The 17,916-nt window shown below is 51.7% G+C and overlaps 1 protein-coding gene across 1 annotated transcript; it reads right to left on the reverse strand.

Annotated features, from left to right (window-relative positions):
• On the reverse strand, positions 1–12,341 carry SPINDOC (spindlin interactor and repressor of chromatin binding). Its single transcript, XM_058526600.1, has 6 exons — positions 12,083–12,341; positions 8,297–8,626; positions 8,058–8,207; positions 7,705–7,842; positions 7,323–7,520; positions 1–815 (listed from the first exon to the last, which is right to left on the reverse strand). Exons 1-6 carry the CDS (start codon positions 12,210–12,212, stop codon positions 604–606), a joined length of 1,158 nt encoding a protein of 385 aa, XP_058382583.1. The 5' UTR covers positions 12,213–12,341; the 3' UTR covers positions 1–603.
• Between the last annotated feature and the right edge of the window lie 5,575 nt (positions 12,342–17,916).

Below are 17,916 nucleotides of genomic sequence, written 5' to 3' on the forward strand. Positions count from 1 at the left end.
TCTCTTAATAAAAAAAAATAATTTATTGTCAACAAAGGAGATATATACAACAGGAAAACATGTGAAAAGGAGAGTGGGAGTGAATGGAGCCCCCAGGAGGGCTGTTTGGGCCTCCTGCAGGGATGTAGCAGGAAGAGGTAATGGAGGCCTCCTGGTTCAGAAGCCTGAACAGGTGGGGGAGGAGAGGCGTCCCCTGAGGTAGTGGGACTCGGTTCAAACCCCGTTACGACCACCTCTTGTGTAAGGCACTGTGCCAAGGGAGAAAGGTGGGGGGCTGAGAGAGGCTGGGAGGAGGAGGAGCGGGGGACAGAGAGGTCTGGGTCAGCAAAAGGATCGGGGTGGGTGTTCTCCACAGGCCCAATGCCCTACCGCATGCCGGCCCTCAGCCACCCTTGCCCACCTCAGGGCCTGGCCTCTTGCCTGGCCAGCGGCAGACATCTCCCAGTGCCCCCAGGAAGAGCGGACGCTGCCCCTTCCGCTCCTCCATCCTGCCAACACCTGGTTATACTCTGTCCACCAGGTAGCCCAGCAGGGCAGCTCTGAGTGATAAGCCAAAGGGGGACACTGCCTCCTCCCACCCCCCTCCCCGGGGAAAGCAAGAACCTACACGCCACCCTCTGCCCTCGGCTGCCCCCCGACAGTGGTGCTGGATTCCGAGAGAACCGCGGGCCAGTCTGGGGTATCACCTGCTCCCACTCTCTTGGTGCCCTGGGGGGGCTTGGACCAGTCTTGCAGGAGGTTGACTGCCGGGGGCTCCTCCATCCGCACGCGGATAACCTGGAGATCCAGTGTCCCGCGGAGCCCCGGAGGGGGAGCTGGGCAGGGATGGGAGCAGAGAGCAGAGTCAGGGCCCTCCAGACACCCCCAACCAGGACGCTCCCTGAAGGTCTCTGCAAACTGCACCCTCATTTCCGGGCCCTCATTTCCACAGCCCGGCGCCTGGTATGAGGAGAAGCCAAAGGACGACGGGAGGCTCCCCTCTTGGCTCATCCAGGGGCCACTACCAACCTGGAAACAAGGTCACGGCTCCTCAGGCTGAAGCCCGACGCCCTCCGGAGCCTTCCAGCCTCCTGTATTTCCACACACGGATGCTCAGTGTTGTACTCCTCCCTCACCTCTTATCTTCAGCTGACTCCATTTCACCTGAAACTTAGTGGGCATCCTAGCCTGATGGGTTCTGCCCTGGGTGGGCAGAGGTGATGAGGTGGGGAATATCCTAGAGCAGAGTAAGATGTGGCTTTGCCCACCATGGAGCTCACGAGTGAATGCAGGGTAGAGAAGAAAGCACTGGGCGGAGAGTCCTGGGTTAGCATCCCAGCGCTACTGTACAACCTCAACCTGGCTCTTTAGCCCCTGTGAGCCATTACCTACCACACGGGGATCAGATGTCCACCTCAGCCGTGTGGAGAAGCTACTCATACTGGGCAAAACTGGGCTCAACAGAGGGAAAGTGGACTGCACACAGCCATTGAGCAGCTACAAAAACGTCCCCTGGATGAATGTCAATTATTTCTCAAAACTGAAAAAACACAATGTCCCCCGTGACACGGGCATGTGCAAAAGTTACACTGAAAAGCAAAACCAGAAAATGGTGATTGCAACTGTTGCAATGTCTGGACCGAAAAGGACCAGTTTGTTGTTTTCTTCTATCTTTGTTTTAGAGGCACAATGACTTAACATATGGCAGAGAAAACACGAACAATTTTGCTCCAGCTTGCTAGGGTTTAAAATGACTTGATGGCTGCCACTGGGTTGTACAACTGAGTAAATTCTGCTTTGTATTCACATAAACTGGTTTGTCTCCCTGACAAACTGTAAGCTCCTCGAGGGCAGGCTGAACCCCACTCATTTGTTCCTTAATCCAAGTGACTTATGGGGCAACTATGCTGTGCCCAACACTCTTCCAGTCACGAGAGGTAAACCAGCGCATAGGGCCCACCAGCTGGCCTTCTTGGGATTTGCGTTCCAGTGGCAAGAGCTGATCAACAAACAAAAGGTGCAATAAGCAAGCAAAGATGTATAGGAAATGAGGAGTCAGCTATGCCGACAGCTGGGGGAACAGCATTCCAGGCAGGAGGAAGAGCAAACAGACACCCAGACGGAACACGCCAGTGCCTGTGCAGTGTGAGCCGGGTGGGGTGGGAGAAGTAAAGATCCTGGGGTGAAGATCACTGGTCACCTCAAGGACTGGGCCCTGTGTCTGGAGTGTGATGTGAACAGCACTGGAGAGCTCCAGGCAGAGAATGACAGGGTCCTGCCTGGGCTTTCAATAGGGACGTGGGCTGCTGTATGAGACGAGACCACAGCGGGCAGAGACCGGAAGCCAGGGAGACTAGTTAGAAGGTTGTTCCAGGAAGCAGGCAGGAGCCAGCTTGGACTGAGCTAGCGGCAGTGCAGGCAGTGAGAGGAGGATGAATTCTGAACATATTTTGGAGGTGGGGCTGATGGGTCGATGTGGGGTTTGACAGACAGAAGAGGCTGACTCTGAAGATTTGGCCCAGGCAAAATGAGGAGTGTGGGAGGGAAGGGGAGACTGGGGAGGAGCAGAGCGGCTGGGGGCGAGGGGAGGCGACTGGGGGTTCTCTGTGGATATGCCAAGTTTGAGAGACCTTCCAGACAACTAGTTAGAAATGCCAAAATGGGGGGCCGGCGCCATGGCTTAGCAGTTAAGTGCACGCGCTCCGCTACTGGCGGCCCGGGTTCGGATCCCGGGCGCGCACCGACGCACTGCTTCTCCGGCCATGCTGAGGCCGTGTCCCACACACAGCAACTAGAAGGATGTGCAACTATGACATACAACTATCTACTGGGGCTTTGGGGAAAAAAAGGAGGAGGATTGGCAATAGATGTTAGCTCAGGGCTGGTCTTCCTCAGCAAAAAGAGGATTGGCATGGATGTTAGCTCAGGGTTGATCTGCCTCACAAAAAAAAAAAAAAAAAAAAAAAAAAATGCCACATGGGCAATAGAAAGACAGGCTGGAACCCAAGGGAGAGGCCCAGGCTGGAGTGGTAAAGGTGGGCATCATGAACACATAAATGGTACCCAAAGCTGTTAACCTGGATGGGACCATCCAGGGAGTGAGGGCAGACCCGGACCCCTAGCTGGGGCATTTAGTCATTCAATCATTCACCAAAGACAGAAGCAGCTCCTATTCTGTGCTGGGCACTGGGATACCACAGACAAACATCCTGACCTGAAGGAGCTTACATTCTAGAAGGGGGATGAAAGACAACAATAGGATCCACCTTGAGGACCTGCGAATGAACAAGCAAGAGAAACAGATCAGCCAGTGAGGCAGGAAGAGAATCAAGCCAGCTGCTGCCCGAGAAGCCAGGGGCAGAAAGTGTCTTGAGGAAGGAGGGAGGGAGGGCTGGTTCATTGTTACTGCCAGATGAGGAAAGACAAGGACTGAAAACTGACACTGGATTTACTTTTATGCAAGTCAATGGTGACCTTGCCAAAAAAGTAATTTTAGTGTGGGGTGACAAGGATGCGAGTTTGACTGGAGTGGCTGCCAAAGACAGACTAGAGGCAGTACGGAAAACACTTTCTGGCTTTGCTGAAAAGGTTTGGGGACAAACGACACAGTGGCTGGGGAGGGATGCAGCGTCCAGAGGGGAGAAATATCAGCTTTGTGCAGGCTGCTGGGGAAGATCCAGAAGAGAGGGAAAAACTGATGTGACAGAGAGAACTTACGGCAGGGAAGAGGGGACGGGATGGGCTCTGGTGATGGTCTAGAAGGGCGAGCCTTTGCCAGGAGCCATGCAGTTACAGGAGCAGGTGGACAATGCTTCTTGGCACTGCAGGCAGGGTGTCTGTGTGGGCGCAGTGGAAACACATGGGCTGCCCTGGGCGAGTGGCCTGAACAACGTACCTAACCTCTGCACGGCTCAGTTTCCCCTTCTGTAAACGCAAATCATACTTCATACGGTGGTTTTGTGGATTTAAAGAGATAACATATTAACGTTAAGTGTCCAGGGGCTGGCCCCGTGGCATAGTGGTTAAGTTTGCCTGCTCCACTTTGGTGGCCTAGGGTTCGCAGGTTTGGATCCCAGGGGCGGACCTACATACCGCTCATCAAGCCATGCTGTGGCAGCGTCGCACATACAGAACAGAGGAAGAATGGCAACAGGTGTTGGTTCAGGGCCAGTCTTTCTCACCACACACACACAGAAGAGTCCAGCACATAGTAAGAGCTCAGAAAGTTAGGGATCTCTCAAAGCAATGGGATTAAAGTGTCAATTCTTTCTGGTAGCAAGGAGGGCAGAGGTGTGGGTGGGTGGCAAGCATCAGGAGAGTGAAGCCTAAGACGTGGTAGAGATACCCTTGCAGAAATCATGTGTGATCAGAGCCCAGGACCATAAAAGAGCAAGCCAGGAGGATTTATCAGGCTCTGGACAAGCTCAGCCCCTTTAGGCACCCCAACCCCAGAACTCCCCTCCTTCCCTCCTGGCCCGGCCCAAACCCCTCTGCTTCCCTGGCTTCCTCCACTCTGTGCGTGTGTGTGCACACGTGCACACCTTCTCCAGGGGGTGGGCCCGGTCCATTTCTCTTGTTCCTCACTATGGCTTGTCTCCGAGCAGTGACTCTGGAAACGTCACTAAGAGAATGACAAGTGAAGGCAGCCGCCATCCATTTATCTTTCAGTCAATCTTCACTGAGATCTTTCTCTGTGCCAGCCACTATTCTAGGTGCTGAGGATACAGCAGTGAACCAAGACCTTGCTCTTGGGCAGATCTGTCACACACACACGCACGCACACGAGTGCATACTTTTTTTTCTCCTTGGTCCAGCCTGGAAACATACTGGGTCTAGACAAGGCATTCTAGGCCAGACTGCCAGACTCAAATTAAACATCAACTAGACAAAAAGGCTCTTTTTTCCACTATTCGTGTGAGTGGGCCCTCAGGACCCACCTTCTCCCCTGGCTTGGACACCCTCCCTACTCTCATCCTGCAAGGCCCTTGGAAAGTTCTAGAAAGTCTTCCCTGACTGCTTCACATTCATAACCATCAGCTCAGCTGACCTGACCACAGTGAGCTTTTCCAACTTCTAAATCCTTGAGTTTTAAAATTCTTTTTTAAAGTGGTAGGATCTTTAGTCAAATAAAATCTTCTGAGAATTTCAATACATAAAGCAACTCAAAGTGAAGACATTTAGTTGAAGCCGCAGGACTCTAAGAAATCTGTCCAAGCTTTGGGTCCCTGAAACAGCCTGAAACCGCTGGTCCGGAACCTTTGCTCTGCACAGAACCACCATCGGTGCCGCACTATTCTCTATGTGCTCCACTGCCTCTGACCTGTACCCCCAGAGACCGAGTTTCTTGCAGACAAAGGGTGCCTCACTCGTGTCATTTCCCAGAGTGCCTCCCTCGGGCCCAGGCTGCAGGAACACTTGTTGCTGCATTACTTAGTGTCTTCTGCAGTGTCTGGGCCATCTCCAACCTCCACAGATCCCGCCACTGTGGAGAACACGTCTCAGTCTCCTCCATCCCTCTCACATCCCTCAATCAGCCTGGGGAACCCAGAGTCTCAGCTTGGCCCACTAGCCCCACATGAACCTGCGACCTCAAGGACTCCCTTCTCAGCTACTCACCACACCAGACAGGTGGAGTTCGGGCACAGGGTACCCCAGGACTTGAAATGAAGGCTCCCTTTCGAGAATGAAACCAGAAGACCCATTAAACAGTGGAAGAGGTCAGCCGTTTAGAGCAGCGATCCACTGGGGAGACGGACAGACTCAGGAATCCCTCAAGTCCAAGCAGGGCACAGTGTCTCAGGGAGGCAGGTGGAATGTGACTCAAGCTGAAACTTGAGATAGTTAAAACCGTGATCTATGCGAAGGGACGAGGCCTGCCTCGAGATCACAAAAAGCAGAGCCCATTTTGGTAAAAAATAAATGGCAGTGCATGCAAGCACATACACACACACAGAGCTTTGTGAGACCAAACTACGAACAGTGGTCACCACTGGGGAGTGAGGTGGGGCTGGAGAAGTGACATATTTGCTTTTATCTTTATGCAAAAAGCACACCTCCTTTGTGAGAGCCCTGCTCTGGGGAGCCTCCGGTATCTTTCTTGGGGCTCTAACTCCAAACACATATTTCAGACAGGCTGGGACAAGGCACCCTCTGCGTCACTCATCCACTCCTTCAAGAAGCATTTCCTGAGCCCAAGATGCTGCGAGCAGTGCCTGGTGAGACCAAGAGGAACCAGGTTCAAGCTCTGCCCTCCTGGAACACATTCCAGTCTCACCTGAATTCTGCCACTGCTTGGTCATGTGACTGCGGAAGGCAGAACACCAGTCCCCCAAGATGTCCATGTCCTAACTCTCAGGATCTGTGAATATGGTGTGCTCCATAGCAAAGAAGAATTAAGGCCACAGATGGAATCAATGTTGCTAATAAGCTGACTAAAATAAAGAGACTATCTGGATGATCTGGGTGGGCTCTCTGTGATCACAAGGGTTCTTAAATGGGGACGAGGGAGGCAGAAGAGTTGGAACCAAAGATGGCATCCTGAGCAAGATTCTACTGGCCACTGCCACTCTGAAGATGGAAAGAGACCACGAGGCAAGGAATGCAGGCGGCCTCTAGAAGCTGGGCAAGGCAAGAAAATGGGTTTCCCCCCAGAGCCTCCAGAAAGGAACATGGCCCTGCTCACACCTTGATTTTAGCCCAGTGAGACCATTCCAGACCTCTGACCTCCAGAACTGAAAAGTAAAAACTCCGTCTTGTTTTAAAGCCACTAGGTTTGTGGTAATTTGCTACAGCAGCCATAGGAAACCAAGGACCATGGGGAAGAAGTAACTATCTTTCTGAGACTCAACCTCTCCATCTGGAAAAGATATTTTTGCAAGAGCCAAATGAACTGCATATAAAAGTTTCTTAAAATCTGAGGACACAATACAAACACAAGCGCTTCCTGCTCTCATTAGGCAACTCACTGAGTTGCTTTCCCCACGGCGGTAAACGCCGAGTGCTCGCCACTTGTCTACCCTCCTGTGAACGGCCACACTCGGGCCCCTGTTCCACCAGGGCGAGGTGGGCCCCTCTCAGGCTCCCGCTGGAATCAACCGTAAGTGTGGTGATGGGTGTCGGGCACCGTCCTAGACCAATCTAAGGACCAACTGCAAGACACTCCCATGGAGCTCACAGAAAAGCTCAGCTCTCTGGTCAGCCTCCCCCATTCAAATCTGCCTGCCCTTGGCCCCATCTCCCAGGGGACCTGAGCACCAACCACCCCTACCCTGGGTTCTGCTACAAATCCGCTTCGCGGAGGCCAGACCCCAGCGATGCGGCCTGCATGACCCCCTGGAGCTCACCTGGAGAGGGGCTTTCCGGCTGGGGAAGGACTCCTGCTGCTCTCCCCTCTTTGGGGGAGTCCTTGCTGTCTGAGGCCCTGAGCTGGGTGTGGGAGAAGAGCTGGAGGACGAAGCCGGGCGGGAAGCTGCCATCGGTGAAGTGTCGGACCTCAGGGGGAGCTGCGAAAGTCTCTGTGGGCGACTCCGGTGACGGGGGGTCTGGAAGGGAGGACAGGATGGAACTGTGAGTCCAGGAGGCCTGGCTGCCTAACCCCACCAAGGGCAGAATCCAAAGGCCTGAGCCCGAGGCCTCAAGGGAGACACAGGTGCCCTCAGCCTGGGCCCCAGCCCCCCTCACTGGCCCAGCTTTCCTCTCGGAGCCCCCGCCCGCCCCCCGCTTCACCTGGGTCAGGGTCTGGGTCCAGGTCCAGGTTTTTGGTCATGGGTCTGCCTCTTTTCTTTCTGACTGGCTCCTCCCCAGGGGACTCCTTCCATCTCTGACCACGGGGCTTCTTATTTCCTGGCTCTGTGACAGGGGCAGCTGCAAAACAAAAAAGTTTCACATCTTTTTAAGACGCCATCCCTGAACCCTACAATCTCGTGGCTGCCAAACACACTCGCCCACCAGCCTCTCCCCCCCAGAACAGCACCCAGGTGCCAAACACACCTGCCCAGCAGCCTCTCTCCCCCCAGAACATGGAGCCTGTGCTTCCCTCGCCTCCCAACTCAGCCTCACTGGATTCCAGGATGACTGACCGAGAAGCTCGAGGGGACGGAGGCCCCTAGGCCGGCTCCTTTTGGGCAGGGATGGGTTGTCCTCAGAGTCAAGGAGAACGACAATCTCTGCTGGCATTTTGGCAGGGTCAGGGTCGGAGTCTGGGTCAGCATCAACATCCTGGCCTGAGTCTGAAGGGGGCAAACGCCCAGTGAGCTCCAAGTGCTCCAACAGGTCCGACTTTTCCCTCTACTCCCCACCCCACCCTGGGCCCAGCTACCTGAGTTGGGTGGGGACGGCTGCTCAGCTCTGATGTCTTGCAAAAGGGCCACCCCCTCACTCCAGGCCTCCAGGATGTTGCTCTTCTCGGAAAGGCTCAGGTCCAGGGTGTGAGGGTGCTGCTCCAGGATGTGTGTGCGCGCCGTGTCCGCCGAGGGGGACCGGATCTCGGCCCCACACACCATGCACAGCGCCCGCCCGCTGCCTCCCGGGCTGTTCCCCACCAGGAACTCCTGCTCCCAAGACACCTGCTGCTTGGGCTCCTCACAGCCATCGCCTCCTGCCTCCAGCAGGCTGGGCCTAGGTGGTGGGGTCTTCTCCTGTTGGGCCACTATGGAGGGAGAGGAGGATGTTATCAGTAAAGCTGCTCATGGCCCATAACACTCAGAATGCGATTCTCCAAACCTGCTGGTACAGTGTTGGGAGGAGGAACATTCCCATCAAAATCTTTCTCTCCCTTCCCCTGGAGCCCATGAGGCACCAGCCACACTAAACACAACCTTTGACGGGGCTGGCCCAGTGGTGTAGTGGTTGAATTCCCAAGCTCTGCTTTGGCGGCCTGGGGTTTGTGGGTTCGGATGCCAGGTGCGGACCTACACACCACTCATCAAACCATGCTGTGGCCGCATCCCACATACAAAAAACAGAGGAAGATGGGCAATGGATGTTAGCTTGGGGCCAATGTTCCTCACCAAAAAAAAAGCCCCCAAACACACAACCTATGTGCCTTGTTATCCTGCTACCTCCCCTCTGCACCTTCTTTCAATCTAGTCTCGGACTGTAGGGTCCACATGTGTTTTTCCAACACTCTGATCAGCCTGGTAAATTCCTGTATTTCCTTCATGGCCCTGCTCAAATTGTCACCCCTGTGAAGCCTTCCTGACAGTTGATTATACCAATATCTGACTTCCCACCGTGCACGCTTTCTTGAGGATGAGGAAGGCACACAGCAGAAGAGATGCTCAATGAGCCTTTGGTCAGTGAATGACATGCAAGCCTGTTTCTTCACCTGTTGAGGCCCCTTCAAAAGGCCACCTCGTTCCATCAGAACTAGCCTCCCCGTCCACAATACTCCCAGAGCATCTGCAGCCGTGATCTCGTCCCTGCGGGCTGAGTGGCACCTGCTCTTTGTGGACATGGAGCATAAGCTCTGACAGAGGTGAACCTTTGTTCAGCTCGACAAAGAAGACAGGCTCAGACCCACGTTAGCCTGGCAGCTCAGTGCTTCTGCACCTGCGGGCTTTCATGGCTGCACCTCTCTCCCACCTGAGAGGGGGCGAACACCTGGGGACTGCCTGGAAGAGGTGGCATTTGAAATGGGTATGAGAATTGGCTTGGACTCAGAAGATCTAGCTCCACAGCTGGGTTGCAGCTATCTCCCATGAGACTGCGGACAGGAACCTTAACCTCTTAGCTGCAATCCGGCTTTCTTTCCCACTACTCCTCCAAAACAGCTCTTGTCAAGGTCACCGATGCTAAACCCGGCAGTCAGTTCTTAAACGTCCTTATTTGACCCATCGCTTCTTCCATCTTGACTTTTGTCACTTGGCCTCCAGGGCACCACCTTCTGTTGTTTCTTCTTTTATTTCCTTCTGTCTTCAGACACCTGTGCTGGTTCCTCCTCATCTCCCTCCCTCATCACCTCTTCTCAGACACTTGCGTGGCTCCCTCACTTCTTCCAGGTTGTTGCTGAAAAACCATCTTCTCACCAAGGCCTTCTCTGCGACCCTGCAGAAAGCTGCCACCTGCCCCACCTGAGCACCCCAATCCCCTTCACTTCCTCCACAGCACACACCACCACCTGACACAACAGGTGTTCTACTTGTGTCTCCCACCACACTGCAGGCTCCACGACAGCATAGATCTGTAACCCTTCACACTCGTATCCTCCACACCAAGCACAGTGCCTGGCATGTAGTGGCAGTCAGTAATGTCTGATGAGAGACTGACTCAACCTCCAACCTGGAATCACTGGAGCACTCCATGACACCCATACACCCCTTCTGTCTACCTCCTTCCTCTGATGGTCTTGTCCCACTGCCCGCCTGTTGCCAACTCCCACATTTATACCTCCAGCCAGACTCCCCACCATCGAGACTACCTGACCTCTCCGCTTACTGTGTTACAGACATTTCAAACCTGCCATGTCCAAACCTTAACTCCCCATCTCCCATGAGCCTCCCTCCCAGCCTTCCCATCTCAGTCAATGGGTAGCCCATTCTTCCAGTGGCTCAGGCCAAAAACCTTGAATTCACCCTCTTCTTCTCTCCCACTCCAAATCTTTCAAGAAGCTTCTGCTTCAAGACCTTTATACTTGCTATTCTCTCCGCCTAAAATGCTTTTCCTCCAACTACCTACAAGGTTCACGCCTTCACTTTCTTTGGGTCTGTGCTTAAAATTCACTTTAGAGAAGCCTTTCCTGACCATTCGATATTCCAAATAAAACGCACCCCGCTGCTCTCTCCTCACTTTGCTCTCCTGTTCTCTGAATCACTTATCGTCACCTGACATACTGTACGTTTATTTATCTGCCTATTTTCGGTAATTAGTACATACACGTTCCAGAGCGAGTTCCATCTTTGTTGATAGCCATTAGCATGCCCAGCCTAGAACAGTGCCTGGCATACAGCAGGTGCCCAGTAAATACTTGTTGCATGAGTTAACTTCTCTGGGCTTCTATTTCCTCACCCCTAGCCTGGGGAATAAGGCCGCCCTTCCAGACGTGTCGAGAGGATTAATGGAGACAACTTGGCACGGAGCACTCAATAAATACTAGCAGAAGTAGGCAAAGAAGCTCTCTGTTGGATAGAAAGCTCTGAGAACGGTAGCAGCCTTTATTTCCCTCTTATATTATAACCCTCCTGATTCCAAAAAGGATGAGAAGTAATACGCATCATTAGGTTCTGCTGGGGTTAAATGAATGAAAGGCCCGGCTCTCAACCTCTTTTGGGTACTGTCTCCCCGAAGGGAAGAGGTATCTTGGAATGAAAAGATATTTGCATTTTCATGAATATTAAGTCCTCCACTAAGATAGTTCTTTGTTTTCTTACGGTTTGCAAGATCCTGAGGACTAAAGAAATTGGTGAAGGAGGGGGGGAAGCGAGTGTTCCCAAATTGTTTCTCAAATGCCCTCCGAAGGCCAATCTCCTCCCCGGGTGGCTGAGGGCCCCCCTAGCACAAGCACTTCTTTTCCCACGCTGCGTGGTGCATGCAATGCCATTCTCCCCCGAAGCTCTAGAAGCTGACACCTGTGGCTTATGCAAGTGGAAGGCCTGAGGATGCAAGGGCGCTGAGCAGCAAAGCTTTATCCATGGAGGGCCCTTAAAATTCTCCTCTTGGGCGGCAGCGGTGCCTGCCTCCATTCTCCGAATCTCTCCGGACACCCGGCTGCCGCGCCAGCCTCGGGCCGGGAGGCCTCGCTGCCCCCGGGCCTGCCTCCGCCTCCGCAGACACGCAGCGCCGCCGGGAATCCGGCCGCTCGTGCTGGGCCCGGGGGAGGGGGCGCTCGGGCACCGGAAGATCCGGAGCGCGCGGGGCGTGAATCGAAGGCTCCAGACCCTGGGCGGGGGCGGGGGAGGGGGAACTCGGGAAGGCCTGAGATTCCAAACCCCGGGGAGGGAGGAGCAAAAGCGCGCCCGCGCCCCAGACCAAAGGGGGAAGGGGGCGCCCGGGCCCCAGACCCCAGGCGTGTGGAGCGCTCGGGCTCCAGACTCGGGGGGGTGGGGAATTGCGGGGGTGCCCGAGCCCCTGACCGCGACGCGGAAGTGGGACCCCCTCCCATCCTCACCTCTGAGCATCGGCTCGGGCCGCGGAATGACGGCCACCACCACGGCCTCCTCCTCCTCGTCCTCCCCTTCCTCGCATTTGAGCGTCACCTCGAAGCAGTCGAGCGCGGCGCCCTCGGCCTTCAGGGCCATGGTGCGGCCGGGGGGATGGCGGTGACCGGACGCCGGAGGACGGGCGCGCAGGCCTGGGCGCGCCGCCCGCGCCCCGCCGCTCGCCGGCCGGGCCTGCGACGGGCGCGTCCGGGCCTCCCCGAGACCTACGCGTCGGGACCCCGGCCGGGGAGGGCTCAATCCGGGGCCCCAGCCCCCCGCCGCTCCCTTTTATGGAGGCTCATTGTCGGCGCCCGCCCGGCCGGCCCGCCCCCGACCCCGCGCGGCCAATCGCGTGTGGCCCCGCCTCGGGCACGCGGCTCCGTTAGATCCCGGGGACCCGCAGCGCGGCGGGAAGGGCGCGCGGGCTCCCGGCCGCCCTCCCGCGCGGAGGGGGCGATCGCCGGCCCCCCAGCGAGGACCCGCGCTCTCCCAGGTGGGGGGCGTCCTGAGCCGGCCGGCCGAGCCCCGAGGGTCACCCTCCGTTGAGATTCCAGTCAGGCATATTTGCTGGAAGGAAGAGCTACCAGGTGCCCCCAGATTTTGAACGGGGTCGCTTTTGCCTTTCCCTGAACCAGCCTTCCTCCGTCAGAAGATGCCGCGGGCGCGAAAAAAGCCGGTGGGTGAGTGGAACGGATTAACTGTTCTAGGCGGAGGACTTGGCGTGGGAAGAGTGGAGGCCGAATTCCTTCCGATTTGCCTGTGACCTTGGGCACGTTATCTGTTTTCTTTGACACTTCATCGTTTTTTTCGAAAAACATTGTGGAGCCTTCTGGACAAGGGAATGCAAAGATGAAGAGCCAAGTGGAGTGCCGGCGCACGCAAACCACCTCCGATTATAATTTCCGTGTTTTAAACGTGAGTCCAGAGATTGCGACCCACCCCAAGGTCACACAGAAATCCCTGAGAGCCCCAAGACCGGAGTCCAGTTGCCATGACACTGCTGCCTCATAATCCTACTCTGGGTGAATTTTTACCTCGGTGACAGAATGGGCTTCTCCCTCTGCTGTAGAGACCTCATGAGATCGCAGTTGAGAATGAAACTCGCTCTTAAAATGCCCTGTATCAGACCAGACACAGAAGTTATTCAGAATCATGTAGTAGGTTGGGGGCGGGAAAGATGTGAACGAATCTGTATGGATTACAGTATATTTTTGGGTAAATAATTTTGTTATTTTCAGGTATATCCAGTACTTTCAAAGTTTTACAAATAAAGGTGTTACCAAGCCTATTTAATTTCTATCTAATGGTGGTTCTCTATCCTTTGGACAGATTCCTTCCTTGCCCTCCTGCTGTGCTCTTTATTGCCCTGCAGGGTGCGTTTTCTCAGGCTCCCAGGAAAGCTGCCTTCCACCTGGATTTGGCCAGTGGGAGACAGTGGCAGGAGACTGGAAGGTAGGAGGAAGGAAGAAGCCTGGGTATTTCTTCTCTTTTTCTCTCTTGCTCCGGCTCAGGCAGGTCTTCAGCAGCTGACGAGGCTCCTCTGTGGTTCCAGCTCCTACTGGAGAGGCTGCTGTGGGTCCATCTTCTGAAGGGTAGCCTCACCCTTGGGCTCCATTAATTCCGTCTCCTCCATTTGTACCTCTAGTTTAGGAGTGTGGACAGCTTCTTGTTTTTGCTAATCTCTGGGTTGCCTCATTGTCCCCTGTTGGGCTTCTTAGCCCTTCCATCACCTCTGTCACAGGTGTCACCAATACCCTGTGTTAAGTTCTCTGTTCTACATACTTACAGTGGTTCTTATTTCCCTGGTGGGACCGAGTGACACACCCAATACTAATACCAAGCACTTTGTGGACATTATTAGTCCTCACAAGTCTCATATGGTAGATTGTATTGTTTCTACTTTACAGAGCAGGAAGTTGAGGCTTAAAGGGTTAAATTACTTGCCAGAAGTAATACAGCCAGAATCCTATTTCATCAATCTAGGATGAGCATTTCTCCCCATGTTTTAACATCTTTGAAATGGGGATGATTTCTATAATGGACATCAATGTGAAGTTTTGGGAATATCAAGAAAGCGTAAGGTGGCCCTGATATTCAGACTGTGATGTTACTAGCAGAACACAAACCATGCTTAGAATGAGACATAGATGAGGCCCCTTTGTGACCACAACAATGACTTCACCATTCTCTGAGTGATTGCTGCTTCTCTACCAAAGATAACTCTAGCCCTGCGTGAATCCTCGTGCCTCCTGGATAAACATTATAAAGATACCCAGTCTCTGAATTACTCCTGCCTCTTGACAGCATTCAATCCAGAACTGGTCCCCACTTCCCTAATCCCTCCCCAGAACCATGGAAGGAAAGCCCAAATTTAGGGAGACACACGTGAGAGTTTGTGTATTTCTGGTGGTCTTTAGTCAGAGGGCTTTGACAACCTTAACCAATTTACTTTGCTTACGTTTTCATTTTTATGTATAGGAAGAGTGATATATAATAAAAATCTATGTCAAAATATCAGTAAGTCTAAAAGAGCTCTTTTAATAACTATAAAATACAATTCCAAGAGATAAGAAATCATTGTGGCAGAATTTGGCAGCATTTTTTTTCTTAGGGGTACATAAAATAATGGTTCATCTTGCAATCCCTGATGTCCTAGATTTAATGAAATATAATTGCAAAAGTAGGATTCAACTCTGGTTCTGTCGTCCTCTGTCCTTGCTCCTTCCACTACAATGCCACACTGCCTCTTAGTGAACTTGAAGTAGTTGTTAAATGAAAGGATAGATATCATTAGCTCCAATATATACACGAAGAAACCAAATCCGAGAGAAATAAGTCATTTGAGATCAAATGACTTGTAAGTCACAGAGCCGTTCTGTCCAGATGCCAAGCTGGGGCTCTTTTCCATCACACCTGCTGCTGAGCGAGCCTTCTCCTCACTGAGCATCTGAGAGGAAGCTCCAGACCATCTTAGGTGGAGTTATTACAAGTTTCCATCCACTAGCTACATAGTCAGTGCAAAATGAGTACTTGTTGAAGGAATTGGAATCTTAATTGTTGAGATAGCCCCGTGGGGAAGAGAGAGAGTAGAGATTTACTAGACAAGTCAAGTATGTCTGTGACTTGTCTTTTGACTTAGTGCATTTGGTCTTGGAATATGAGATTCTTAAAACAGGAAGGACAGATTGGAGATAGGAGAGGTAGGAATGGATTGCTTCTGTCCCAGCAATTAGCTGCTCCAGGTCATTCCCCATAATGTCCCCTGGGCTGGAGGCCCAAGCTGGGATGATGCATTTCCTCTTGGTACAGCTTTTACTGTTGGTGGCATTTTAGGGCCTTGGTGATGAGATGGAGAGGGAGAGGGCTGCTGCAGGAAATAAAGCTAGACAAACTCTAAATGAGGAGACTAAGTAAGAGGGGGGATGTGCGGCTTCACTCCCAACTTCCTTGGTATTTTGTAGTGGTCTACAAAAGCCGTAATAAGTAATAAATATATGTCTATGCTCTTTAGCTTTGTAATCCTATTACCGAGAGTTACCCTAACGTCATCCAAAAGAAGAAAAATAATGACCTAACAAAGATGTTATAGTAATGTTCACTGCTTGAACTATTTATTTTCTAAAACTTAGCAGATTCTCACTCCTAGGTGAAATTTTATTCCATTCTTGCATGTAGTCAGGGCTCCCCTTCTCCTGGCTCTTGAATCAGTTGGAACAGCTCTATCATGAAATTCGGCACAGTGTACTGTAATTATTTGTCTGTGTATCCTAGTTCCTGGTAGTCTCTGGGCTGTTAGAGGGCAGGTCCATTTCTTGGCCATCTTTCTATCCAGCACTGGCCCAGGAGCTGTGGTGTTAGCACCAGCTCGGTGCCTTCACTTCAGAGCTCTTGGAGATTTATTGGCCCATGGAATTCAAGGAAAGGCTGAATGCCCAATTGTGGGAAGGGCAGGGATACAGTCAGGCTTAGGAATAACTGACCCAGGACGTGAATGCCACCAGAACATTCCTTGCACCCTGGTCTCTGCCTCTTTCTGTGCATCAGCCTTATTCTCTCCTTGCAGATGGGCTTTTTCCACTTAGCAGGAGAGGTGGCCCCTGTTTCCCATAGACTAGCTTCTAGCTCTGTCCGTTTCAAACCTTGTTTTTCCTCCACTGCCGCCATGTGCCTCTGGTACTGGGCACTGTAGGACACACTCATATCACCAAATGACTTCTGGCCCTGCACTTTAGTGTCACAAAATGAGCTGAATCAGCTTAGTGGGCAATAGAATTTCTGGAAGCCATTCCTATTCAGGACAGCTATCAATAACTGTATAGGGAAGTGGCTACGATCTATATAAATCTATACCAGTAAAGTACTACTAGTGAAGTGGTAAACTACTACTGAATTCGACAGTTGGAAAATGCCAACCACCATCCCACCTCCACTTGACATGAGGGGAAGAATGGTGGGAAAGAAGGCAGAAAAACTCAGCCAATCGAACGTAATAAGAATTTTTGGAATGAATTAATATAACAGTAAAATGCTAGAAATAACCACAATGTCCAACAACAGAAATTGGCTAATTAAATGATGGTGTGTTAGCACCAAAAAGAATAGATATCCAGATTGTAACAGCATGGAAAAGCATTTATGAAATAATGCTAAGTGTGCAAACCCACCAACGTATACACTATGATTATGTTCAAGGAAAAAACCGAATAACATTGATACAGATCGGAAGTAAGCATGAGAAATGGAAATAAATCTGTTGTGATGGCAGAATTATTGGTGAAAAAATATTTATAAACACATTTAAAAGGTTATAAGTACCATCAAATTCATACAAACATTAAAAAATGATGATCTATATTTTTATACAGAAAGGTATTTATGAAATTTTAACTAACAATAGAGATTACAAAACTGTATGTATCATAATCCTGATTATGTTAAAAATAACATCAGGGGAGCTGGTCCCGTGGCCTAGTGGTTAAGTTCGGCACTCTCCACTTCAGCAGCTCGGGTTCTCAGGTTCGGATCCCGGGCACAGACCTACACCACTCATCAGCCATGCTGTGGTGGCGACCCACATACAAAATAGAGGAAGACTGGCACAGATGTTAGCTCAGGGACAATCTTCCTCAAGTAAAAAGAGGAAGATTGGCAACAGATGTTAGCTCAGGGCAAATCTTCTTCAGTAAAAAAAAAAATTAATAATAATAATATCAATGTGATTATATATGTATGAAATTGTATAAGAATGAACACCAAGCTGTTAACATTGGTTAACATCCCTTAATGGTGGGATTATAGTTAACTTTCACATTTTAAAGTTTTTGGTATTGACTGATATTTTTACTTTTATAATCAGAATTTAAAATATAGGGGCTGGCTCTGTGGCTTAGCAGTTAAGTGTGCACACTCCACTACTGGCGGCCCGGGTTCAGATCCTGGGTGCGCACAGACGCACCGCTTGTCGGGCCATACTGAGGCGGCGTCCCACATACAGCAACTAGCAGGATGTGCAACTATAACATACAACTATCTAGTGGGGCTTTGGGGAGAAAAAGGGGAAAAAAAAAAAGGAGGAGGATTGGCAATAGATGTTAGCTCAGGGCCGCTCTTCCTCAGCAAAAAAAAAAAAAGAGGAGGATTGGCATGGATGTTAGCTCAGGGCTGATCTTCCTCACACACACAAAAAAGAATTTAAAATATAGTAATTTCTATTAAAGAAAAAAGATCCCAATGCAGCAGACATTAGACAAATGTCTCATAGAGCAAGAATGGCAAGTATTTGGCCCAGTAGCTGGGGTAGATT

This window comes from Diceros bicornis, chromosome 31 (assembly GCF_020826845.1).
Source record: "Diceros bicornis minor isolate mBicDic1 chromosome 31, mDicBic1.mat.cur, whole genome shotgun sequence".
Classification (NCBI taxonomy): Eukaryota; Metazoa; Chordata; class Mammalia; order Perissodactyla; family Rhinocerotidae; genus Diceros; species Diceros bicornis.